The 26,845-nt window shown below is 51.2% G+C and overlaps 1 protein-coding gene across 2 annotated transcripts in view; it reads right to left on the bottom strand.

The window, feature by feature from the left end:
• The window catches only part of RNFT2 (ring finger protein, transmembrane 2), a 65,092-nt gene extending 38,536 nt beyond the window's left edge, over positions 1–26,556 (bottom strand). For both annotated transcript variants that reach the window (XM_046641290.1, XM_046641291.1), the window contains exons 1-7: positions 26,425–26,556; positions 24,615–24,792; positions 24,054–24,112; positions 19,110–19,588; positions 17,069–17,145; positions 13,913–14,013; positions 10,157–10,310 (exon numbers count right to left, since the gene is read on the bottom strand). In XM_046641290.1, the coding sequence (XP_046497246.1) occupies positions 10,157–10,310; positions 13,913–14,013; positions 17,069–17,145; positions 19,110–19,588; positions 24,054–24,112; positions 24,615–24,638 (894 nt within the window). In that variant the 5' untranslated portion in view covers positions 24,639–24,792; positions 26,425–26,556. The remainder of the gene's footprint in view (positions 1–10,156; positions 10,311–13,912; positions 14,014–17,068; positions 17,146–19,109; positions 19,589–24,053; positions 24,113–24,614; positions 24,793–26,424) is intronic.
• Positions 26,557–26,845: the final 289 nt, after the last annotated feature.

Below are 26,845 nucleotides of genomic sequence, written 5' to 3'. Positions count from 1 at the left end.
AAGAGTGCTGGCTTCAGGGCCCAGAAAAGAGAGGGATTTTAATGGCACAAAAAGCCTCATGAATCCTCCTGGCTCTCAGGTCAGGGAAACCCACCTTTCTTTCTTTTATCTGCCCTCCCCTGATCCCCTGCACTGGGGCTGAGAGCTCACGGACCCTTGCCCTGCTGAAACCTCCTGTGCCGGGCTGTGGCTGGGCAGGCTGAGCCGGAAGTTGGTTAAGAGGATTCTGGAATAGAAAGGTCTCCTTCTTCCTATTCTTAGGGAAAAGACAGAAGGTTGGTCAAATGCCACGTGCTCTGGAGAGAACAGCTCAGCTAAGTCTGTCCTTGTCTCCGATACAGCTGGTCCTAGCAATACCCAGCCACTAGACGCCTGGCCTTCAACCTTCTTAAGAGGGTAAAAATGACCATTTTAGAAATGAGGAAGCTGATGGCTCCAAAGCAGGAGGTCACGGGAGGTCATGTGTCCAAGGTTGCATAGGTAGTAAGTCCAAGAGCCAGGATTTGAACCCGGGTTTGCTGACTCAAGGCCAGTGTTCTTTCTACTCTGTGGTGCTGCGTCTATTTACTAGGGATCCAAGGGAGAGTTCTTCAAAGTGCCTGCTTTTATGTTTATCCATCTGAGAGATGGGCAGAATGGCAGCTGCCTGCGACCCAGACTATTGGGAGGATGAATAAACCCTGTCCTAAGAATGTTCTAGAACAATGCTGTCCAAGAGAATGTTCTCCAATGATAGAAATGTTCTATATCTGTGCTGCCCAACACGCTAGCCACCAGCCATGTGTGGCTATGAAGCACTTGAAACGTGGCTTGAAACGTGGGAGACAGAAAGTAAACACAGAACCCTCTGATCATTTCTGATCCTAGTGCACGCTAGGAAGGAAATAAAGTGGCAGTGTGATAATGCAGGTTGGGGACAGTCATGGTCAACAGGGTGGTCAGGGAGGTGACAGGGTCTCAGAGGAGTGACATTGGAGCAAGAGTTGAATGATGGAAGGAGACAGGGATAACAACATAGGGGGGAAACTGTCCCAGGAGGAGGGAACAGTAAGTGCAAAGGGCCCGAGGAGGAAGGCACCTGGGGGACCACGAGGCCACCAGAGGCTGGTCCAGAGGGAACAAGAGCGAGAGTCTTGGGTGATGAGGTTGGAGAAGGTGGGAGGAGCCAGACCAGGGAGGGCCAAGACATACAGGTTATATAAGTTATCTGGGTTTATAAGGACAAGTGGCTGCTCTAGACACCTGGCCAGTGTGATGGTTTGGGGCTGAGGTGGCAGATCAGTGGTTGCCATTGTTCACCCCATCCCCATCTTGGCTGGCCCATGAGCAGGGCACTCCCGGGAGGCCCAGGTGTGAGAGGATTCCCGACAGACCCTCTGGTGTCGGAAGGCATGTGGGAACTGGTGGCTCCCCCAGCCTCACACATCAGGGACTGCAGGTCCCTCAAGCAAACCCCAATACCAAAAGCCCTTCCAGTGTAATGACTATAATATTAAAAAGCAACCCACCCTCTCAGCGGACGGAGTGGAGGCGCAGGAAAGAGCATCTGTGCTGTGTACCATTAGGGGTCCCTGACAGATGTGCTCTTTTCCCCCCTCCCCCCCAGCTGCAAATGAAGACCCGTCCTTTTCTTCTGCCCAGACAAGGATTGATGAGGACTCGGAGAACACCCCGACAGGCAAGGAAAGGCTGTGAACCTCTTCCAGGCCTGCAATTTATCTTGAGGAGACTATTCACATCACTTCTTACAGGCTGGATTACGCTCTGACCTGGCACATTAATCTCGCCGAATAAAATAATAATAATCAGAAAAAGGGAGCTGGACAGTTGCCAGGGAGGCATTAATAACTGTCGCCCATGCCTTGGCGGTGTGGGGAAGGGGTGCCGGGTCCCATCCCCGCCCCCTTGCCCAGCAGTGCCCATCTGAAGGGGCGGGAAGTGAGGCAGCCGTGGTGGCCTGAACTTGGGGAATTTTATACAGAAGATGTATGGGGACTTTGCTCCTCAATCGAGTCGGCAGGGAACTTACATGGGAAGGAGTGTGGTCTAAGAACTCAGAGCAGGGGTTCTGGAGTCGGAGTGCCTGAGTTCGAATCCCCGCTCAGCCACTTACAAGCTGTGTGGCCTTAGGCTACTTCATTAACCTCTCACTGCCTTTGCTTTCTCCTCTGGAAATCAGAGAGAAAACAGCACCTGCTTGGAATGTAGAATGCTGTGGCTGCTGTAGAAAACAGGCGGGCAGTTCCTCAAAAAGTTAAACACAGAATAACCCAGCAATTCCACTCTAGGTATTTACCCAGAATAACTGTGTTCCAACAGATACTTGTACAGAGATGTTCACAGCAGCACTATTCACAACAGCCAAAAAGTGGAAACAACCCAAATGTTCATCCATGACTAGATGGATAAACAAATGGTGGTCTATCCACACAATGGAATATTACTCACCCAGAAAAAGGAGTGAAGCACTGACTCATGCTACAATGTGGATGAACCTTAGAAACATTATGCTCAGTGAAAGAAGCCAGACACAAAAGGTTACTATTGTCTGAGTCCATTTATATGAAATGTCCAGAATAGGCAAATCCATAGAGACAGAAAGCAGATCAGCGGTTGCCAGAGGCTGGGGGAGGGGGACTGCGAAGAGGTATGGGGTTTCCCTTTGGGGTGATGAAAATATCTTGGAACTAGACAGAGGTGCTGGTTGCACAACCCTGTGAATGTACTAAACGCCACTGAATTGTATACCTTAAAATGATTACTGGTTAATTTTATGTTATGTGAATTTTACCTTAATAAAAAAAAACCACAGCACTTGCCCTTGTCAGAAGCAAATGAGTTAGAGCAGTGCCTGGCCCACGGGAACGGCTGAGTCCACATCAGCGGCTCCTCTTGCCATCAGGGTTGTTACCACAAGGTTTGCAATCTTTGGCAAGTTACTTAACTGAGTTTCCACTCTGTGAAAAGAGACATCACCAGCATCCACCCTCCCAGGATTGTTAAGATGAAACCAGACCATGTCTTCAGCAGACTACAAACTCCACGAGTACGTGCATTCTCATCTCCCTTGTTCACTGGCGGATCCCCAGTGCCTAGCACAGTGCCTGGCACAGAGCTGGCATTCAGCAACTATTTCTGAACAAATGGCATTGCTTAACACACTGCCTGGCTCCTGGTACTTGCTCATCAATGTCTGGCTATATTTATTAGTTTGGCTGCCTCTTTGAGGCTCTGTACTTGGTCCTTTCTAGCACAGAGAAGTGAGTACTACTTTGCCTGGCAGATTTCTGTGTCTTTGTGATAGAGATGTTTGGACACCTACCAAATACAAGAGGACTGAGCTGAACTGAGAATGGAGTCTAAGCTCCCATTGCTGCTACAAGAGGAGATGGTGAGAGTTCGTATAGCTGGTTAGACTATTGACTCATCCACTCATCCACCCATCTACCCACCTATCTGTCTGTCCATCCCTCCATTGAAATATCCACCCATCCATCGAAATATTCACCCATCCATTCACTTGCCCAATCATTTGCCTACCCACGTATCCACATATCCACTAACCTTCCCATCCAGTCATCCAATTCACCCATCTACCTATATATCCATTCAAACATATATACATACATACAACGAACACTTCTGGGTGCATATGAGATTCTGGTGATCCATCAACAAACAAGCTAGACGCATTCATTTCCTGCTGTCACAGAGGTTAGACTTGAGCAGAGAAGGCAGACAATTAAACAAGCAATTACAGTCAGGGCAGTGAGTGCTGGAGCGAGGGGAGTACAGGGTGCTGGGAGAGCCCTTAGGAGGGGCCCCATCCCCATCCTAAAGGGGCTGGAAAGGTTTCTAAGGGGCTGTGATCTGCCGGAGGAGCAGGGGTGGTAGCAGTGGTAGGAGACAGGGCAGCACACAGCCCTCTCTGGGTTAGTTACTCAGTGTCTCAGGGCCTCAGTTTTCTCATCTGGAAAATGGGATAAGAAGAGCATCTCCCACACGTCAGTATGGAACTCGTCAATGTGTGTAAAGAAGTGGGGTGTGGCTGAAGCACTGAGAACAGAGTGGGGGAGTGAACAGGATGGAGGGAGTGGAAAGAATAAGGATGCTGCACAGGCAGGTGTGAGCGGTGGTGAAGGGCTGCAAAGCCTCAGCTGCCTCCTCTCCAGGCCATGGCCAACCTGGCCCTCATTTCAGCCAGCTCCACCACATCTGTTTATCTTTGCAGCATCTCAACCAGGATTTTGGTAACATCTCGATCGTCTACAGGAAGAAACCTGTTCAGGGACATTAAGTGACCTACTCAAGGCCCTGTGGCTGGAAAGTGGCAGGGTCAGGAATGGCCCAGGAGGTCCAGCACCTGGTCCCTTCAGCGCCTGGCAGATGACCTCTTGAAGTGGCCATGGCCTTGGGAGCTGGAAGATGTGGATTCTTATTCTGGTTCCACAACTGACCCGCTGGGTGATAATGGACACATTTTCTCACCCTTCTCTCAGCCTCAGTATAACAAGTGAAATGATGGCCGCCCAAAGGTACCAGGTCTTAACCCCTGGAAGCTGTGAATGTGGCCTTTCTGGAAGAAGGGTGTTTGAAGACCCGATTGAGTTAAGGCTCTCGCGTGGGCAGAGTACCCTGGATTGTTCAGCTGGACCTTAAATGCAGTCACACGGGTCCTTACAGGACAGAAGCAGAGGGAGACTTCACACACAGAAGGGAAGGCTGTGTGACCACGGAGGCAGAGACCAGAGTGATGCGGCTGCAAGCCAGGGCCACAGGAGGCAGGGAGCGGGTCCTCCCCTAACATCCGGAGGCAGTGCTGCCCGGCCGGCACCCTGGTCTCAGCCCAGTGATACTGATTGCAGACTTCTGGCCTCCAGAACTGTGAGAGAATAAATTTCTGTGTGAAGCTACCCAGTTTGGGGTAACTTGTTACAGCAGCCACCGGAAACTAAAACTCATTTTTTCATCTAGAAAGAGGTGATGATAAATTCTATCTCGCAGGGGTGTTGAGAGCCTTAAAGGAGTCAGGATGTGGGAAAGAATCTAGCAGAAAGCAGAATGTTCTAGGTGATGCGTAACCCTTGACTGCCTGCTTCCCATATCTTTCTCCCACACCCACTTGGGGGCAGAACTTGGGCCCTGAAGCTGTGAAGCCCGGGGCTGGAGTCCCAGTGCTACCAGGTAACAGCCACGCGACTCTGAGACACCGCCAGCCCTCTGAACCTTCCATGTGCTCATCTGTCAATCAGAGAAAGAGCACCTCCCTCAGATGAACAGCACGAGCCAAGTCAGGCAAGTCAGACACGAAGTCCAGAGTCTCAGGTACACAGTTGGTGCTCAATAATTGCAAGCTATTATTATTCTAGGCATTCAATGCTGAACTAGTTTCCTCACAGGCCTGGATTCACGTCTCCTGCCCTCAGTGGATACTGAAAGATTTCCTGTCTTAGTTCTGTCTGTAGATAATCAACCAGAAGGCACAGGGCGGGGATGGATTCTCACTCCAGTTTCTCTGCCATGGCACTCACTCACCTGATTACAGAGCCCTACTCTGTGCCCGACACTGCTAGGTCTTGCAGACACACTGGTGGACAAAACAGACTTCTAGTAGGGTGGGGAGACAGAAGTGAATCTAATAATCACACACTACGTAATCATAAAATGTCACAACTGCTATGAAGGAGAAGGTTCTGCGGATCTAGAAGGGACTTTGGAGCGGAGGCCCCAAGAACGAGCAGCTGGAGTCACGTCCTGACCACAGCAGCCCGGGCTGAAGCCAGCGCAGACGTGGCAGAGGGACTCCTCGTAAAGCGTGCCATTTGAGAAGTCTGTTCCGTGTCTACACCTGTGAAACCATCGCAGAGGCAAGACAGCCAAGGCACTGCTTACCCGCAAGCGTCCTCGTGCCCCTTGGGGGTCCCTCCCTCTGGTCCCCTTCAGGCAACCGCTGATCTGCCTTCTGGCACCACAGGCTAGTTTGCATTTTCTAGAGCTTTGTATAAATGGAAGCATACAGTATACTCCTTTTGGTTATGGTCTCCTTCTCTGTGCATAATTATTAATTACTTTGAGATTCATTTAAGTTGTTTGTGTCAACAGTTCATTCCTTTATATTGTTGGGTCCTATTTCATTGTTGGATATACTGCAATTTATCAATTCACCCCTCACTGAATTTGGCTGACTCTGGTTTATGGCTATCACAAATAAAGCTGTACGGACATTCATGCAGAAGTCTTTATATGCACATGCGCCATCATTCCTCTCGGGTAAACAGCTAGGGTAGGACGGTTGGACTGTCTGGTGAGTGTATGCTTCACCTTTTAAGAAATCACCAAAGTGTCTTCCCAAGTGGAGGTACCGTCTTACATGCCCACCAGCAGCATACGAGAGCTTCAGTTCTTCCACGTCTTTGCCAACCCTTGGTATGGTCAGGCTTTTTAATTTTAGCCATTGGAGTTGACGTGTGGTGGTGTCTAATTATGGTGATAATTTTCATTTCTCTAAATGATGTTGAGCATCTTTCCACGTACTCAGTGGCCATTAGTATAACTTCTTTGGTGAAATGTCTGTTTAAATCTTTCAACCATGTATTAATTGGGTTGGAAAGAGTCTAATATGCCTGCTCTTCACAAAGGTCTGGGAGGGTCCAGGGAAAGCAACGAGGGGCGGTAAAACTCCCCATGGGCAGACGCTGTTGTCACCCTGGCCCGGAAGGTGGGGCGGGGGCAGTTACCAGACAGAAAGCTGTCTGCAGAGGGCTGCCCGTGATGGGATCTGTGCCTTCAGATTTATTTTCCGCGTCTGTGGAAGGGGACGGCAGGAACAACTGCACCAGCTTCCTGGCGTTGTGGCGTGGCTTCACTGAGTTAATGCCGACTTGTGGTACCCAGGAGGGAGGAGACCAGGTGTGGCTGGTAGAATAACCCCCAAGATGTCCACATCCTCATCCCCAAATGTTGTGAATTTGTTACCTGCCATGGCATAGGGCCTAGACAGGTGATTACATGAAGGGTCTGGAGACCGGGACAATGTCCTGGATTATCAGGGCGAGGTCAGTGTCATCACAGGGTCCTGAGAAGACGGAGGCAGGCGGGTCAGAGTCAGAGAAGGAGACGTGAGGACGGAGCATGGAGAGAAGGCCTCGGCCTGCCGTGGCTGACTTGGAAGATGAAGGAAGGGACGCGGTCCTGCCGACACCTTGACCGGAGCCCAGTGAAACCCATTCTGGACTTCTGACCTCCAGAACTGGAAGATGATAAACTTATGTTGCTTTAAGCTGCTAATGTGGCTTAAATGTGGCAATTTGTTACAGCCGCCACAGGAGACTAATTTACCAGGGGAATAAATACCTCTGCCCCTCTCTCCTTTCAGGCCTCTCATTGGCTGAACCCAACTGGAAGCCAGGGGCCACAGGTCACCCAGGTCAGCCTCCAGGGCAGAGAGCAGACTGAGAAAGGGGGAGAGCGTATCTGGAGGGGCAAGAGGAAGACATCCAGCACAACAATTATCCCCATTTTACAGACAAGCAAACTGAGGCAGAGAGAGGCTAAGTAACTTATCCAAGGTCACACAGCTGGTCAGTGTGGAGCTGGCAGCCATAAGACTAAGTAATACTTAGAAGTATTTCGAATCATACCTGGAGCACTTACTATGTGCTGGGCACGGAGCAAAGCATTTTCTATTTCCCACCAGCAACAGTTCTTATGGGGTTAGTACTTATTGTCATCAGTTGACAGATGAGGAAACTGAGACTCAGAGAGGGTTTGTCATCTGCCCAAAGTCACACAGCTAGGGGTACAGCTGAGACCTGAACATAGACAGGTCTGATGCCAAAGTCCATGTGTGTAACCATTGGGCCATGTGCCTTCCCAGTGTCAAGTCCCTGGTGCCCACCTGGTGTCTACCTGGTACGTGGCATGAGTTCCACGGGCAAATGGTAATGGTTATTATGGTCTTGGGTCGGGGAGGGAAAGTGAGGGTATCTCAGGACTTACGCTTTTCTTTTGGTGAGGAAGATTGGCCCTGAGCTAACATCTGTGCCAATCTTCCTCTATTTTATGTAGGATGCTGCAGCAGCATGGCTTGATGAGCAGTGTGCAGGCCTGCACCCAGGATCCAAACCCGCAAACCCCAGGCCACCAAAGTGGAACACACGAACTTAACCACTACACCAGTGGGCCAGGCCCTCTCAAGACTTTTTTAAACCTATTGTTTCCTCTCTTGCTTTTCTTCTGTCTCTTTTTTTGTCTTCATGCCATTTTAGATTTCCTGCCATCGCCTCTGGGCTCTAGAGCTGTGGTTTCCCCTAAGAAAACCTCAACAACCTAGGATTTTGGCTCATTAGATAAATCACATGGTGTGGTGGGGAGCGAAGGTGAGGTGTGGGGGGACAGAGTTGGACTCAGGTGACCCTGGTGTGAAATAAGAAGAAAGGCCTACGTTGGTCTCTGCCCCCGGTTTGTGACATGGGCTCCTAGCTCCCCTTGTAATCAGGGGTGCTGGGGGCATCTTCCGTTCTAACGGGAGTCTCTGATCCCAGCTCCTGACACTGAGCTCCTAAGACCTTTGTAATTTCCTGGGTGATGGGAGCATCTGACACCCAACTCCTAAATCCCTTGGAATTTCCTGGAGCATCTTTTGTTCTAATGAGGTGGCTCCTGGATGGGGACTGGTCACCAGGCAGACCAAGCCAGGATCAGCCCCACCTCCTTCACTCCGGAGAGGGGAGCGGGGCTGTCAGTGGAGTTAATGCTTGATCAGGCCTACGTGATGAAGCCTCCATGAAAGTCCTAACAGCACGGGGTTCAGAGAGCTTGTGGGTTGACGAATATCTACATGCCGGGAGGGTGGCGCACGCCAACTCCATGGGGCAGAAGCTCCTGTGCTCAGGACTCTTCCAGACTCGCCCTGTGTACCTCTTCCTCTGGCTCTTCCTCTGTGTCCTTTGTCATAGCTTTTATTATATAATAAACTGGTCAATGCGAGTGTTTCCCTGAGTTCTGTGAGCTGTTCTAGCAAACGACTGAGCCCAAGGAGGGGGTCACGGGAACCCTCATCATAACCAGTCACTCAGAAGCACAGGGGACAACCCGGACTTGTGACTGGTGTCTTTAGTGAGGAGGGGGCAGTCTCGCGGGATGGAGCCCTTAACCTGTGGGATCTGACAGTGCCTCCCGTAGATGGTGTCGGAACTGAGTCCCACTGCAGGACACCCGGTTGGTGTCAGAGTTGCTTGATGGCGTGCAGGAAAACCCACACATTGGGGTCAGGTGTGTCAGAAGTATTGAGTGTGTGAGTGAAAAAGAAACCCAGGAGTGTGTTTTTCCTGCACGCCTGGCCAAGGGGTTTAGTCAGCTGTCACTCCAGATAGAGGGATAATTCCGACCTGTTCTTCTGTCAGCCACTGCCTGGGACAAATGCTGGGCTTGTGAAGTTGAAAAGACGGCTGTTTTCATAGAACGCAAAGCAGGAGTCTTCCGAGGTTCTGCAGTGTGCCTGCCTCTGTCTGGATTCCCTGCTCTGGGTCTTCTTGCAGAGGCAGTGGCAATGATTATGCACTAAAGGTGCTGTCTGGGCCTAGCCCTGCTTACTCCTCTGCATGACAGTGGGCATCCCCCAACACCTCCTCATCCCAACACCTGCCTGCGGGTCTTCCCCACAGTTCACGCGAAGCACGACGGCCACTACTCCCTTCCTGCGTCCACGGCAGACATCACTAATTGATCACGGAACTCTTTCTTCCTGCGCCTCAACACCCTTTCCAAAATGTGCTCCCGGAGCCACAAAGAGTCAAAACCTACGAGAGCCATCCTCCCTGGGAGAAGCAGGACTCAGACCAAGCCAACATGCTTTTTCTCTCTCTCAGGAGACGTTTGGATGAAAACTGCCTCAAGGGCAGCTCTCAACAACGGCACTCAGGAAATGCACTTAAAGAGCAGAGGGGTGACAGGAGGTGGTGACAGCAGAGAACCGTGCTCAGCTTCATGGAACTAGAAGAGGTGGGCGACAGCATCTACTAGCTCGGGCTCTGTCTATGTGACACGCTAACCTCAGCTCTGCCCTCGCCCACTCTCCTGCTCCAGAAGGCGCTCCCAGAATCCCCTGCATGATCGGCGTGATGGGGGTGACCGGGCAGCTGCGGCCCACGCCTACCTTGGACTTGACGGCCAGGATGATCTTGGGCAGGGCCACGATGAGGCACTTGAGGGCAATGGTGATGTACTTCAGGACGAAGTCTGCAATCCCCACGATCCACAGCAGGTCGAAGAAGTCCAGCGTGTCCAGGTTGGGCTTCAGGAATATGAGGCTGCGGGGAGGGCTCAGAGTCAGGATGCTGTCTTAGGATCACTGGCCCCTGGCAGCGACCTACTCACTCGGGGAGCCTTGTAAGAATTACCTGCAGAAAGAGCACTGAACTGGGAGTCAGACATCTGTGTCCTGTTCCTGAATCTGCTACAAACTTGCTGTGTGACCTCAGGCAGGTATCTTAACCTCTCTGAGCCTCATTTCCCCTGAGGATTAAAAGACTAGATTGGCCTGGAGCATCATTAAGCTCCCCTCCAGTTTTATGGGTTTACAACAGGCTTCACAAGAGGAAGCAGAAGGAAGGAAGGAAGGAAGGGAGGGAAGGAAGGGAGGGAAGGAGGGAGGGAGGGAGGGAGGGAGGAAGGAAAGAAGGAAGGAAGGAAGGGCGGGCGGGCAATACTACAAAGGAGGGAGGGAGAGAAGGGAGGAGGCATATTGACATGCCAGACACTGTGCTAAGCTTGCTGTATCTCATTGCCCTGCACAGAGAGTGCTGCTTATCCCCACTTTATAAATGGGGTGCTGAGGCTGGAGACATGAAGTAAGTGGGTCAAGGTCACACTGCATGATAAACATACGGGGATTAGTATCAGACACACTTGAATTTGAATCCAGGCTTCTCCGTTTCCTGGACGCTGGGCAAATAACGCTATCTCTGTAAGCCTCAGTGTTCTCATCAATAAAATGGGCATCGTTCTCTCCCTCGTAGTGCTACTGGTGGGATTTGACAATAGACACACTACAGACTCTGCCACGTGGCAGGGACAATGACAACAGTGACTCGATGAGGCAGGCACTGTTATCGCCCCATTCTGCAGATGAGGAAACTGCAGCACAGAAAGGTCAAGTAACCAGCAGGAGCTCCTCCAAATATAAGGGGCAGTGCTGGATTCGCACCCAGCCATCCCAGCTGTATCTGTGCTCATGACTCGGAGTGCGTCGACCCATTCTACTCTCCCCTGACCAGGTGAGTCAACCTCATGCTCAACTTCTGTACTTACCTCGCGGGAGACACACAACAAGCAGTTCTCAAACTGGCACCCGTCTGCGGACCACACTTTGAGTAGCACTGCCGTCCACCACCTCTGAGGTTGGTGATGTTATTTGTAATAATAACAGTACAGTCAGGCACCACATAACATTTTGGTCAATGACGGGCCACATGTATGACGGTGGTCCCATGAGATTAGTACCACACGGCCTCGGTGTGTAGTAGGCTGTGCCATCTAGGTTTGTGCAACTACTCTATCATGTTCGCACAATGAAGAAATCGCCTAACAACACATCTCTCAGAACATATGCTGGTCGTTCAGCAACGCAATGACGGCAGTCAAAATCTCCTGGCTCTTTACATCGTGCTGGCCCTACTCTACAGGCTTTCCAGCTGTTGACTCATTCTGTCTTCCCAAAGACTCTATGAAATAGGTACCATGGTCCATCCCCTTTTGAGCTGGGGAAACTGGGGCGCTAAGGCGGGAGTCACCGGGCCATGGCGTCTCAGCTAGAACAGGGCGCCAGGATTGCAACCAGCACCTGATCTGTGCTGGGCCCCTCTCTTTCCTCCCCCCGGATCAGAGGCTCTGAGCAAAGGCCAGGTGGAGTCCTATCTGTCCCCTGGAAAGCAGGAAACAGTCACAGCCCAGAGCGAATGCTTCCGACACACTCTGCTGGGCTGGCAGAGAACGGTGCCAGTGGGGGCCCCTGATTGTAGCATCCTAGGGATGAACTGGTCTACTTTGTAACTTGTATTTTTAAAAATCTATTTCTATTTATAATAAAAATCTCTGAAGAGCTAGAGTAGGGCAAATCAATGAGAACAATCTATTTTGGCAATCTCTCACAATACCTTCACTGTCCTTCCACATCCCAGCCCTTTCTCCACGGGATTCCTCGCCTCTAAGCTTGAGTGGCCATCCATGTTTTAATACAAGGAGAGGCTGGCAACTCTGAGCTCCCTTCCTTGGTTCTGCTCTTGTCCTTCTCTGGGGATATTCCAGGCTAGTTCGTTGACTTCCACACTTTGCTCCTCTATTACACCTCTCTGATCGCAATAAAATGAAGAGCTGCCACCTTCTTCTTTTTTTTTTTGGTGAGGAAGATTGGCCCTGAGCTAATATCTGTGCCAATCTTCCTCTATTTTATGTGGGGGCCGCCACAGTGTGGCTTGATGAATAGTGTGTAGGTCTGAGCCCAGGATGTGAACCCGCAAACCCCAGGCTACTGAAGCAGAGCACAAGAACTTAACCACTATGCCACTGGGCCGGCCCCTGCCTTCCACTTTTATCTCAGAGACACCAGGTGGTATTATATTCACCTGTCTGGGTTTTAGTTAACATCCTGGTGTTTCTTCCTGTTTTTGCTTTTGGAGATGAGGTGGTGCCAAAGAGGTTTTCCACCGTTTGATCACTAAGTCCACTTATTTCTACTGGATGCTGTGAAGTTTAATGAACTGATATATTTTATTGTCAGTTTTGCTCATTAGGCACAGCCACCAATAGATACAGTAATTCACCATAAATGAATAGTATTAGTTATGATACGATTATGATATATCCAACATCTCAGAGTTTACCTGGCACTTTGCATGTATGATAACATTTGGCCTTCCTAATAACTAGCCTGTCCAGGTGGATAAACCAAGAATTAATTTGGTCCCAGTTTCAGGGAGATGGAAACTAGAGGAGGCTAAAGGCAGCTCCATTATTTGCCAAAGGGCACAAAGCTGGTAAGCGGCAGGACTAAGAAACACTCTGATATTGTCATCAGACTTCAAATCCTGGGGAGAGCCAAGCTCACTGTTAAGAGTTACCTCCTGGGACCAAGACTCATTAGAAAGGGCTTCATTTAGCCTCAGTGTCCGCACCTGTGAAATGGGGACAGCAATACCCTGCTGGGGCACTGGGAGGACAAAAAAAGATAATGGCTGTTGGTGTCACTTACAAACACACTCCAGACCATCGACATCAGTAAGGAAGGAGGCTCAGCTCTGTTGCTTTTCCCCTAAGCCACTCACTCTCTTTCTGTGCTGCCAGTTTGACTGAGCCCCAGTTTGATGGGGGCGCAGAGGTCTGAGCCTATAAATGCGATCACGCCCAGAGAATGACACAAGCTGGAAATTCATCCAGGGTTCTGGGAAACCCCACCTCCTAGATCCTCCACCAGGACCTTGACATTCTGGGTCAGACAACTAATGTGGTGTGTGAAATACACGTTGATGCCTTAAAACTAACTCCCCAAAGTGCTTTTACGGGGTGCCGCAGAAAGTGGTGCATCTGCTCACTCCTCAGAGTCCATTGTCAAAACAGATATGCATGATCTGAAAGCCTGGCTCCAGTTTCACCTCTGTCCTAGAGGTCTTCCCCGGCCAGCCCTCCCCCACCATCCACTAGGCGGCTACTAGAAAATGTGAAATTACACATGCGGCCTTGCCTTATATTTCTACTAGAAGCTCTGCTCTACCATGTGTGTCTATAACAACAGGGTGAAATCTGAAAGTTACAACGTGACATAGAACTGCTGCATTGCTGTCACGTGAAGGGGTTGTGTCCAAAACCCAAAAACGCACCCCCCACTTGCCCACTGGGGGCAGACTCCCCAGCTCACCTGTTGTACAGCTGCTGGGAACTGAATGTGTACAGCACATAGAGGGTGTTCCCCGCCAGGAAGGCCAAGATCCACAAGATGACCAGCACCGACCTCTTCTCCTGGAGACAAAGCAAGAGATCTGTGGGGCTGCTGCAATGCCAAAGGTGCACATGGGAGAACATTCCAGAATGTTCTCTGACAAGTGGCCACTTTTCCCTTTTTCAAAGATTTGGAAGAAGCAGGGCTAATGGTGAAAGGAAGCACGTTGGCATCTTTCCATCCCACTGGAATCCAAGGGGTGGTCACAGAGAAGGTGACAGAAATGTCGAAACTCGCTTGGAGAACTATCCAGAAAGGCAGGAGAGCACTGTGGTTTGCCGTATAGATTCTGGAGCTGGACGGCCTGGGTTCAAGTCCTTGGTCTGCAACCTGGGGGCTGTCCAACCCCGGGCAAGTGAATAAACTCTTTGCATTTCCTTTTCTTCATCAGTAAAATGGGTATATATTATATCTGTCTTACGGAGTCATGAGCATTACTGTGCATGAAACACTTAGAATAGGGCCTGGCATGTATTCAACGTCAGTCCACATTTACTGTTAGGAACTGAGGCACAGAGAAGTAACTCTTCCTCAAGGGCACATGTTTTAAGCCTCAGTGCCCTCATTTGAAAAGGGGGATTTTGTTAAGGATTAAGTAAAATCTATAAATGTAAAACATTCGGTCTGGGACAGGCTCATATTTCACGTTTGCTAAATGGTAGGACCTATTATTCAAGACTTCACAACCCGGCAGTAGATTCAGGATCTACAGGTGGGAAACTTCTGTTCTTCCTTTTTCTAGCACAGCCCTCTGGGCAACCGCCCTGGACTGATCGCTCAATGGAAGGCCACATTTACAGGATTCAATTCAAAGTCGTCTGCACGGCCATCAAAGCCATCCACCATCCGGCCTCTTTTCTCTTTGTTCAGCCTCATTTCTGTTTAGTCCCCAGGAAGACAAGCTGGAAAACCTCCGTTTGCTGTTTCCCAGTAGCTTCTCGGCCTGAGAGCAATCCTGGGAAATTTCTGGAGGAGACGCGGAGCAGGTGTGTTCCCGCCTGTGGACCCAGGGAGACACACACAGACCCCCGAGCTGCTGATTCTCAACGGCTCGTCTTTTCCTGGACCAGGGCGGCTGCATTGCTGGAAGAGATGAGGTCATAACTTTCCCAGTGTAACTTTCCCTGCGGTTTCGGTAAATGCTCCACCGTCTCCAGACACGGCTCAGTGCCCCACGCACTGTTACGATGTACGTTTTCACAGAGCAGACAGAATAAATGCATCTCCATCCACCCATTATTTCAGGAGCGGTCAAGGTTAACGACCCTGGCAACCACCTCCAGCCAACCAACTGCTCTTATCAGTGTGATTAATCCACTTGGCAGCACTTGTTACCCCAATAAATAATGGATTCCAGTTTAATACTCCATAAATCCAAACTAAAGGGGGAATTAGCAACGCCCTGAGAAGCCAGACTCTGGGGGACACAGGGGTAGTTCTCTAGTAGTAAGTTGAGATTTCTAAACCTGCTAAGCATCACACAGACTCTCCTTCACAGAAAATATGCACAGAGAAGCAAAACGTCCCTGGCGACTTCATAGGGTCCAAGGACCCCAGGAAGCCTGTCCAGGGGTACGGGCATCCTCTTGCCCCCTAAAATTCAAGTCAAGGCACCATTTGGATGCAACCACATTTGGGAAAGAGCCAGCCCCCAAAGCCACCCACTATGGTGTTGACCAACCTACTGTTCTAATAGCAGCAGAAAGGGGTTTGCGTGAAGAAGAGGAGACTGAGGGTCAAGAAGAACCTCTGGCTCCATGCCCAACTCTGGACCTCAATGTGCTCTTATGTCAAATGGAGACTGAGCTGCCTTTCGTGCCTTGTGGAGGCCCAGGTGCTTTTGGGAAACATGACCCCAAAGAAGGGTAAGAGGGTGGTGGCTGTTACGGGATCACGTGTGCAGGAGAAAGCACAGGTTTATTAAAATAGCTCACTTAGACGTTTCTATACGCCAGGCACTGTGTGGCACATCTCTAGGCGCTGTCTCCTTTAATCCTCTCAACAGTGTAGGAAGCTGGAGTGAGCAGTTCCTTTTCCAGAGGCGGCACCTGAGGCTGAGATCACCAAGGGAACCTGTCCAAGGGCTGGCTGGTGGATGGATGACCGGGATTTGAGCCTGGAGCGAGCACAGCCCGTGGGTGCAATGCCTGGCTTCATTTCCTGATGCCATCACTTGCACAGGCAGTGTGAACTTAGGCAAGACACTGAGTGTCTCTAAGCCGCTGTTTCTTCATTGGGAAAACGAGATCAGAGTAATTTTGCCTCCCTCCCAGGCTGCTGGGACGGATGTGCAAGACGAGCTGTGCGATGGGCCAGCCCTGTGCAGGGCACAGTTGATGCTCGGCAGATGTTAGAGGGCATTCAAGATGATGGGGTGTCCACTCAGCAGCACCAGTGGGATGGCCTTCACCGTGAGGGTGGGTTGGAAGAAAGCGAACTGGTTGAATGCGAGGAGGGTAAGGGTCTGGGCCGAGGGCATGTGGGTGACAGATGCTGCTGTTGGAAGGGTGTGGGAGAAGGATGGTAATCCAGGATCTGCCCAGGGGCGGCAGGCAGAAGAAGGGCCTCCCAAAGACGGCCCCGTCCTCATCCCTGCACACTGGGAATGTGTTAGGTTACAGCGCAAAGGGGCATTCAGGCTGCAGGTGGAGGGAAGGTTGTAATCAGCAGACCCTGAGACGGGGCGAGTCTCCTGGATTGTCCAGGTGGGCCCAGTGCGATCACAAGGGTCCTTAAAAGTGGAACAGGGAGACAGAATGGCAGAGTCAGAGGGAGATGTGACTGTGGGGGGATGCTCACAGAGACGCAACGTTGCTGGCTCAAAGGAGGAGGAAGGGGCCATGAGCCAAAGAATGTGGATGACCGCTGGAGCCTGGCAAAGGCAAGGAAAGCTTCTCCTCTAAGTCCTCCAGAAGGAACGCAGGCCTGTGGACACCTGGACCTTAGGCTAGAGGGACCCACTTCAGACTTCTGATCTACAGAATGTGAGACGCTAAATTCGTGTTGTTCTAAGCCACGAAGTTCGCAGTCCTTTGTGACAGCAGCCACAGCGGACCACCTCGCCAGGGGACTCACCTTCAGAGAGACCTGTTCTCGGAGCGTGGAGTTGGCGTAGGCGAAGGTGCTGGCCATCCCGATGCACACGGCGATGCCTGCGGGACAGAGGAGGGTGCAAACCGCCCCGAGACTCAGCAGGCCTGGCCCCGGCTGACGAGGGACTGGGCGCGATGTGAGGAAGTCCCATCCCGGTCCCTTGGAGTTTACAGACTAACCACAGCAGAGAGGGAAAATTCCACTGCTGGGGCGTTTGGGCCGCCGCGGAGATCGCTGGGAACCCGGAGCCACTCTGACTATAGGCCTCTGACTTAGGGATGGGATGGAGAGCACTGTGGGGCTGTTTCATAGAACCAGCTTAGGGACACAGGCTGTGCAGTCTGGTAAGACCTGGGCTCAAATTCCGGCTCTGCCACCTGCTCTGTGTGAGCTTGGGCTAGTCACTGTACCTCTCTGGGCTCCAGCTCCCTCACTGGTAAAAAGGGCAGAATAATAATAGTCCTTGCCTAGTGCAAGGATAACGCTCACAGAGCACAATTTCTAGCAGTTACTAAACGGTGCCTATTATTATTTCTACTTTCAAAAAGAATCTGAGGTATGTAATTTGTAATAAAAATATATGTAGAAAAAGATCCCAATGCCATAAGGAATTAAAGTTTAATGTTAAAGGAAGAAAAAATTTCTGGCTGATAGGAAAACATGACCCCGGCAGATGGGGGAACAGGACTGAATTTTATTCCACGATTCATTCAGTTGCCACTGTTTGCCAAGCTACAGTCTGGGAATTCTCCCTGAACAGGGATTTTCAAATCCTCCTTTTCATGACCAGGACTCCGTGTTCACACGACGTGTGAGCGCCCCACGCTTGGAGCTCACTTTTGCTTTGTCAATGCTACACGCACTCCAGCAATTTTTCCAGATCCACTTTGTCAAAGATGTATTTCTTCAATGAAAACACAGAACGTAAGAACTAGCAACCCCACCATCCTCTCTTCTACTCTCCTCTGATTAAAAAACCAAACCACCAACCTGCCAACTGAAAAAGAAAATGACCACACTTGAGAATAAAACTGAGTTGTGAGTTTGCCAGAACTCAGGGTGAGGGGGCTCACGCCGGCCTCGGTTTCTGGGAATAGAAAAGGAGGGCGTGACATGCGAGCACCCCCAAATGGAAGGTGGGGTGATGGGAGGCAGCGGAGCTCACCAGAAAGGGGCAAATAAGACAACCTCCTACAGAGATTTTCTGGAATGTCGCAGACGGTGAGACAATTCCTGCCATACTTCCTGCCGTAGGACTCAGACAATGGCCTAAAACTCTCCAGGGCACAGCCACAGCGTGATCTAATATCAATAAATAACAACAATAACAGTGGACCAGAGGCCATTTACTGAGCGTTAACTGTGTGTCAGGTACGGGGCTAAGCACTTCAGGAATCACTGTCTTACTTCCCCAAATTAGTAACAATAAGCAGTATTTATGGAGCACTTGCTCTCTGCTGGGTTCTGTGTTAAGTATTTTACATGTATTCATAACGAATAATAATGAAGATAATAATCTACACTTGTATAGCACTTACTCTCTTCCAGGCACAGTCCTAAAGTTTGTCATGCATATTAACTCATTTAACCTCACTGCAATCTCATGAAGCATGTACTATTATAACCTCATTTTATGGATGACGGGAGTGAGGCACAGAGAGGTTAAGTAATGTACCCAGCGTCACACAGCTAGGAAAGGGCAGAGTGGGGTTTTAGACTCAAGCAGTCTGAACTCTGGGTTATGGTTCTACTCCTTCACACCAACCAACCAGCTTAGAAAGTTTCTATCATAACCCCCAGTGGACAGATAAGGAAACTGAGGCTCAGAGAAGGTGGGTGACTTGTCCAAAGTCACGCAGCTAGTGGGGCAGGATTTGAACCCAGGTCTGACTCAGAACCCAGTGCTCTTAAGCACTTTGAACCATCAGGAGAGAGTCTCTACTGCCTTTCCCTGGCACTTGGGATCCCCGAGCCTGCGGGTGAAGCCCGGGGCTGCGACCCCGGTGCCCCGCGCTGGACTCACCGAGCTTATGCTGGAAGCACACTTTGGCCAGGAGGATCAGGATGAAGGGCAGCCCTTTCTGAAGCCAGCAGACCACGGCCTTGAGCTCGGACAGGGCGGGGGCGGGCGTGCCCGGCTGCTCGTCGCCCCCCTCGTCCGCGTGCGCGCGGGGGTCCGCGCCCACGTGCTGCAGCAGCGAACCGCCGCGGTGGCCCGCGTGGTGGAAGTGGTGGTGGGGCTGGCGGTGGTGGTAGGCGCCCCCCTCGCCGCGGCCCCCCGCCTCCTCCCGGGACGCGGGCATCTGGATGAAGACGTCCCCGCCGCCGGCCGAGGCCCCCAGCACCAGGCCGGAGGGGAACGGGGTGGCGGGCAGGCCGGCGGGCGGGAGGCCGGACAAGCCCGAGAAGAGCGCCGGCGGGGAGGCCGCCTCTGCCTTCAGACTCTCAAAGACGCCCCCTTCATCCACACTCGCCTCGGGGCTGAGCGCCTGGCTGCGGTTCCTGCGCCAGAAGGGAGGAGAAAGTCCACCAAGTCAGGGAGTGGAGGCTGGGGGCAAGCAAGAGTATCAGTAACGTTATGTGTCCCCCCCACCTTCAGCTTGGACTTCCAGCCTCCAGAAGTAAGAAAATTAATTTCTGTTGTTTAAGCGACTCAGTCTGCCGCACCTTGTCCTGGCAGCCCCACAAGACTGACATAAATCATCTTAGCACTGGGGTCATAATCTTTACTGAAAACTTACTATGTGCCACACACTTTTCTAAGTGCTTTATATGGATTAACTCATTAAACCCTCCCATCAACCCTGTGAATTAGGTATTAAAATACCCCCATGTTACAGATCAAGAAACTCAGGCACACAGAGAGAAAGTAACCCGTCCAGAGTCACACAGCTGGTAAGGGAGGAGCAAGGGGGATTCAGACTCAGGCAGGCTTACTCTAGATATGAGAATTAGTCTTAACTGCTTTCTTAACCATGATACTTTACAGAAAAGGAAGCACAGAGCTCTACGATTCTAGAATAATCTCAGGAACCCAGGGAGCCTTGGCTCTGGGATCTTCAAGTTCAGTGACTCCCAGTTCCCAAGAGGGTCCAGCCTTGGTCACAGCCAGTGTTTGAAGGGCAGCAGACAGTGATGGAAGGAAGACTTGATAGACAGGCCCACATTCAGACCCCAGCCCCCCCCCTTCCTAGGGGCCTTACCAACCCAGCACTCAGTTTTCTCACCTGAAAAATGGGCATAAACATCGCTCATGGATAGAATTCCTGGGATCAAATTTAAAATACTCTTTTTATACAGGCACATAGTAGGTGCTTAATGAATGGGAACCATTATCTCTAGTCCCTAAAGTAAGACCTCCAGGGCCAATTGCTTCTTCTAGTTCCAAGCACGGGCTTCTTGTGTGGGAATCAGGCAGAGGATTCCGCGGCTCTTTCAGAGGAATCTCGGGGGGAGCGCCATAGAGGGAATGGAGAGCCCCGAGCTGGGTGCACTTTCCCACGCGCACCATGTCCCAGAGTCCTGGAAGCCATCTCTCTTCTCTTGGGCTTGTCCTCTTTTCAAATGGCATCATGACGTGGAAACTCAGTCCACAGGACAGAGAGGAGTGCAGCTGATATGCATGCACCGCCGGGAGGGGCAAAGAGCCCCCGTCCCTTCTCTCACTGCAGTAGGGCCCCCAAGGCCCCTCCACAGACCCCTAGGTACTCCAAATAAATCATGAGCTTACTGAAAGGGGGAGCTGAGTTTCATTCACCCCTGGACCCCATAACCCAGGGCACACAGTAGGTGCTTAATAAATGTACTGTAGCTACCATCCAGGCACAAAAATGGCAGCAGGAGAGAGGCTGCCGGGGAGTTCTATACCACTTTCACCCTTGACCCCGTAGAATCTATTCTCCACTCAGAGCCCAGGGTGCATTTAGAAAAACAAAATTCAGTTATTTCACTATCCCCCTAAAAGCTTTCCAAGGGCTTCCAATTCTAAACTCCTCCCCCAGCCTCAGATAAACTCTACAGATTGGTACTAATATCATCCCCATTTTACAGATAAGGAAACTGAGGCTCAGAGAGAGGAACTTGCTGGACGCCCTGGATTATGTGGCCCTGAGCTCCAACCTCATTATGTCCCCGCTTCTCACTTCCCCAGGGCTTCCTCCTGTAGGGCCTTTGCACAGGCTGTCCCCTTCACCGGATGTCTCCTCCCACCGGGGTAACCTGTGCTCATCCATCAGATTTCAGCGACAATCTCTCTTGCTGGGTGGGGCCTTCCTTACCTCGCAGACACTGACGGGCTCCTCACTCCTTGTTCCCACTGCACCCTAACTTCCCCTGTATGGGACGGATCCTTGTCATCATTTTACTGCTTCCCTGTGGCTGTCAACCCTGGCTGCATGGGACAGTCATTAGAGGGGCTTTTGAAAAATGCAGGTGCCCTAGACCCAGTGTTGACCAACTGAATCTAAACCTTTAGGGGTGGGCCCTGGCATCTCTATTTCTTCAGAGCCTTCCGGGTGAGGCTAACATGCAGTCAGCACCAAGGACAGCACTTTAGACTGGGCCCCACCCCATGGGGTCTGAAGACCAGGATTCTTTGCTCCCCATTGTATGTCGAGTACCCGACACAACGCACCTGGCACATTGAACATGCTCAATAAATATTATTTGAAAGAATAAATGAATGAGCCTACTAAAGACTCTGAGAAGGCCTGCAAGTGAAAAAAATTAACTTTGTTTAAACCTAGTGTTTCCCAAACTTACTTGACCACAGAATTACTTTTTTTCATGGAAAACCTATTAAGATCTTGCAGACCCCCTGTGAAACCCAGCAGGGGAAATGCTGGTCTGGAGAAATCTCAGGTTTGGCTTCTCTGGCTTCACACGCTTGACCTGGGGTAGGTTATAAACCTGGCGCAAGGCAGGGAACTCGAAGATGGCCTCCCTTCCCCCACCCCCCACAGCTCCTCCCTGCGGCTCCAAAAGCCCGGGAAATGTGTGGTCCAACTCCCTGGGGTTCGGGATAATAACAAAGATAATATTAATAATGACAACAACAACTGACGCCATGGCTATGATCCTCCAGGGGCCTTGAGCTTTTTCTAGACTTCAAGAAGCTGAGCGCAGAAAGCAGGAGTCCTGGCAGGTGCTCACGCTGGCCCACACGGGGGCCACCCTCTCTCCCTGCCGGCCCCATGGGGCCCTCGAAAGCCTTCCTGGCCCCCTTGAGCTTGCCAGCGCTCGGAGTTCACTGGCCCAGGGGGCCTCTGGCACAATCAGGGAAGACTCAAGCCACCAAAGAGCTTTTTATAGCTGGCCTCCCTTCCCTGGGCCGCTCCCCAGCATCCAGCCAAGATTTCAGCCTAAACGGGAAAGAATATTCCTTGGGGGGGAGGGTAGAGGCTGTGCTTCCAACTTAACCTCTTAAGCACGAGAATGAAGCTGCCCAGGAGGAGGAGTGGATCCACATGGACAGGAGGCAGCAGGAATGTGGTGACTCAAAGCACAGGCTTTGGAGGGGGCACACATGGCCTGGGGCTTGAATCTCAGCCCTGTTACTTCCTGGCTGTGTGACTTTCGGTAATTTGCTTCCCTCTCTGAGCCTCAGTTTTCTCATCTGTAAAATAGTGATAAAAATAAGTCCTGACCTCAGCAGGCTAATGTGAGGGTGACACAGAGTAAGCATACAACACACAGCAGCTATGGTTTTTCTGGCGTGTTTTCTGCCCCCAAAGATCCCATGGTTCATTTGAGAGTGAACAGCAATTCTGTCTTCAGAGGCTGGAAAGCTCCAACAGGCACGCTTATTATATGCCTGATGCTGTACTTGTGCATTTTCCGACTCATTCACAAGCAACCCTGAGTTTTATTGTCTGCCATTTATGGATGGGGAAACAGGCCGGGGGGGAGGTACCATGGGTGGGAAGTGGCTGAGCTCGGCCATGGGTCATCTGACTTAAGGCCAGTGTTCTTCCCTGTGGAACAGGCAGGCTTGACGCAAAACTCCGTCCCGAGGCTGGGACTGGTGGACTCCCTTGGTGATTTTGCAGCCAACCTCGGAGTTGCAGGGGACCCAGAAATAAGCTGTGCAGGAGGAAAAGCCTGGCTGCCTGCTCCTTGGATGTAAGTGCCAGCATGGTGGGGGGGCTGGGGCTGGGAGATTGTCAAGACCTGAGAACAGGTCTCCAAGGTGTATACTCTCTTGGGCTTAACTAGATAGAAATTCTAGCTCATGAGTGTTTTAACAGTGTTTTCTGAGATTCTGTATCTGTCTAACATTTACTAATTATAGGGCCAAACTAATGGCCAAAGTTGTTTATATCTCCCCTGCGATCCACAGTCAATATCTCCAACCACCTCCTTTATCTAACTCTCACCCACCCAGCCAATATTTCCCCTGCCCCAAATCACTAGGGCCAGGTACCAGACTGTTCGAGACCACCCCTATACCGCAGAGTCCACACGTTATTCTAACTAGCTCATCCTAAGCTGGTTCGCCTGCCCTGCCTTGCTTTGTGCAGAAAACACAATAAAAGCTGTGACCTACGCGTTCTCTTTGCCTCTTTCTGCCTCCCGACTTATCTGGTGCTTCCCCATGTGGCCCTGAGGGGTGTGGCATGCCCCCTTCTCTCGGGAAATTTAAGTAATAAAAATCTTCTTTCAATGGCATTAGCCTCTCCATGTTGTCACTCAGTCACCTCTATAAATCAAAATCCCGTGGGTACAATCATTGATAGAATGAGGCAAGTGGACCACCGGTCACACAGGCTTTAAGAATTACAAGAACAATAGCAAGCTGTTATGCGTTGAATGGGATATACCGTCACTGCGCAAAGCAGTTTCCAGTCAGATCTCTTTTGCTCCTCTAACAAGAAGCCCTGGGAGGCAGGTGTTACTGAGTCCAGTTTTGGGGGTCCCGACCACCCAAAGCCCAGAGCCCTCAGATGGAGGGAAGCAAGGGGAGGCCTACCTTTCAGGTGGAATGTTATCTGTGTTGCTGCTGTGGCGTCTCTGCATTTTCCTTAGGACCTGAAAGCCAACACATGGCATGAGCCAGAGTTGCCCAGCATTCCCATGGCCTGTCAGATTGCCATGGTAACCACAAACAAGCACTACTCAGATCTCCCCTCCCCAGAGCCCGCTGACATTTTGCAAACCATGTTTGCATCTCATGCCATTCAACCCTCAATTCCACATTCAGTCCCCCGAGGAAAAGAGTTATCACCCCACTTCACAGATGAGGATGTTGAGACCCAGAGGTGGAGGCAGTCCTCATGTGAGAGGAGAAAGCAGTGGACTGCTGGATGAGGTGAAGTGGGCAGCAGACTGGCGGTTAGGAGACATGGATTCTGGATGGATGTCACCTCAAACTTTCTGTGTGGCCCTGGACAAATCAGCAACCTCTCTGTGGCCTCAGATTCCCCATCTGTCAAGTGGGAAGGGGTGGAGTGGCTGAACCCAGAGCTTCCTTCCAGCCCCGCCATTTAATAAAGCGGTCATGAAGAGGTGAATCCTCATGGAGACACATCACCTGGTTCACTGTGAGGAGCCACATGGACTTCAGAACTCCATGTTGACGACACCGGAGGTGGGCATTCAGGGCTCCGGATGGAGATGGGACCACTCAGTTCCAGACAAAGCAGGCCTCTTCCTCCTCTTCCTCTCCAGAAGGATGCCCGGGTCAGAGGAGCTTACCAGAGACTCCAACCCTGCATGGAACAAGACACTTAAGTGAACAGTCCATGGATACCCTGAGCCTGAGAATAAGTCTTGGGGCATCATGGGAGCTACAAGCATATGATTCTGTCCGCTCCGTTTCTCTGGTTAGCCTCTCATTGATGCCTCTTTAGGTCTCCTGAGGATGGTGATCATCTTAATATATTTTGTTCTATTGTCAAACTATGAGACCAGATTGAGAAATATAGAAAACGTATTTTAGACTCTCCAATAGCTTCCTATGCAATCAGAATAAAATCCAAGCTCTGATCACGGTCTACAGGTTCTGCCTGATGTAGCTCACCTGCTCCCAACCTCATTTCCCTCCACTCTCCCTTCAACCACTCCCCTTTAGTCACACTGGCCTTTCTGTTCCTCAGACCTGCCTCAGGGCCTTTGAACTTGCTGTTCCCTCTCCCTGGCATGCTTTTCCTTCTGGCTAGCTCCCTCAGGTCCTCCTCCTAGAAGCCTTCTCTCACTCTTCTAATCTACCATAACATTGCCCTGTTTTACTTTCTTCATAGCACTTATCATTTATATGTTTGCTTATTGATTTATGATCTGCCCCCCATCAGAATGTTAATGCTGCAAAGGCAGAGATGCTGTCTGCCTGGTTTGCCCCTGCACCGCAGCATCTAGAACACTGCCTGGCACAGAGTGGCACTCAACAGTATTTATTCAATGAGTAAAACATAGATCTCTCAGTTACCTTTTTCTACATCGTTTGCTCCCTTCCTGACCTTTCGCCCTAGAGAAGAAATAAAGGTCACAGACTTTCCACAAATAGGTTTAGCCTCCTTGAATATGTTTTTGTAGCAGGACCAAAGATGGTATCTGCCTCTTAGTTCAGGGCACCAGAATTGGCTTTGAATGTTGAATGACCTCTTAATCTTGACCTGCCTTCTTCAGGGGACAGCACTGGTGTTACTAGGGCCGCTGATCAGAGAGACAACCCACCAGCTAACCCTCCTTTCATTTTGGAAAATCAGCTAAGAAATGGGTCAGCAACACCACCTTTATATATAAGGAAAGCGCGTTATGTAAATATTTTTGCAAGAACTTGCAATCTCAGCTTAATGCCCCCCCTCCCAATGATCCTCCATCCCCTGCAAATCGTGGAGGAAAATAAAGATACAGTATCCCAAGTTTCCATCCACAAACTTGACACAGCCTCCCCAATCAAACGTCCAAGATTCTACTTTCAGATGCTTGCTTCCAAAGGGGATTCCGATTCTCTGCTGGCAGCAGGCCGTACATAATTATTCCAATATCGAATTCTGGAATAAATGTTCGCACGTGGGATGCATCTGAATGACTGAATGAAACGCCTTTTAACCTTCTGCTCCACACGCGCTACATCCCAATGAAGGATCACACCTGGACTTTTCAATGTAGGCGATGTTTTAAGTTGCGCCCCCGGGCCGTTACACGACTGCGCCGAGATGCATGCAAGAGAGCATCTCCTGCATTCCTCGCCCTGGAAGCAGGCAGGTGCACTTCGGGTACGACGCCGCGAGCGGTTTTCATTCCTGCAACCAACACTCAGCGCAAAACGCCCTACGACTGCAAGGGCAGGAGACTAAGCTGACCATCCTGGGGGGGAAAAAATCGCCTTCTCTTTTTACCTGCCCAGACAATTCAGCAATCACAGCGGCATCATTCACGTCCCTCCAAGCCAATCGCTCGCGCGGCCGGGCGAGCACCTGACTTCCGAGCGCTTCCGGCCTCTCCCTGGCTTCTTTCTCAGGTTGCCCGGCCCGGCGTTAGGACCCCGGCACCCCGACTCCGACCGCACGCACACGATTGCCCGCCCCCTTCCCGGCCTTCAGCCAATAGGAAGCCGCCGCTCCGCAGGGCCCAATGGCGAGGAGGCGGAGCGAGGCCGGCCCGGGACGCGGGAGGCGTGGAGGCGGGGCGCGGCGCGGGGTCACGTGGGGCGGCGCGGGGGGCTGTCGGGAGTTGGCTGCGCCGGGGCCGCGGGGCCGGCGGCCGCCGCGAGCTATGGGGCCGCCGCCCGCCTAGCGGCCATGCCGCCCGGGCCCCGGG

The sequence above is a fragment of the Equus quagga genome, chromosome 15 (genome assembly GCF_021613505.1).
Source record: "Equus quagga isolate Etosha38 chromosome 15, UCLA_HA_Equagga_1.0, whole genome shotgun sequence".
Lineage (NCBI taxonomy): Eukaryota > Metazoa > Chordata > Mammalia > Perissodactyla > Equidae > Equus > Equus quagga.
Note: the sequence above shows the minus strand (reverse complement) of the source record. Positions and strands in the feature narration are given on the sequence as shown.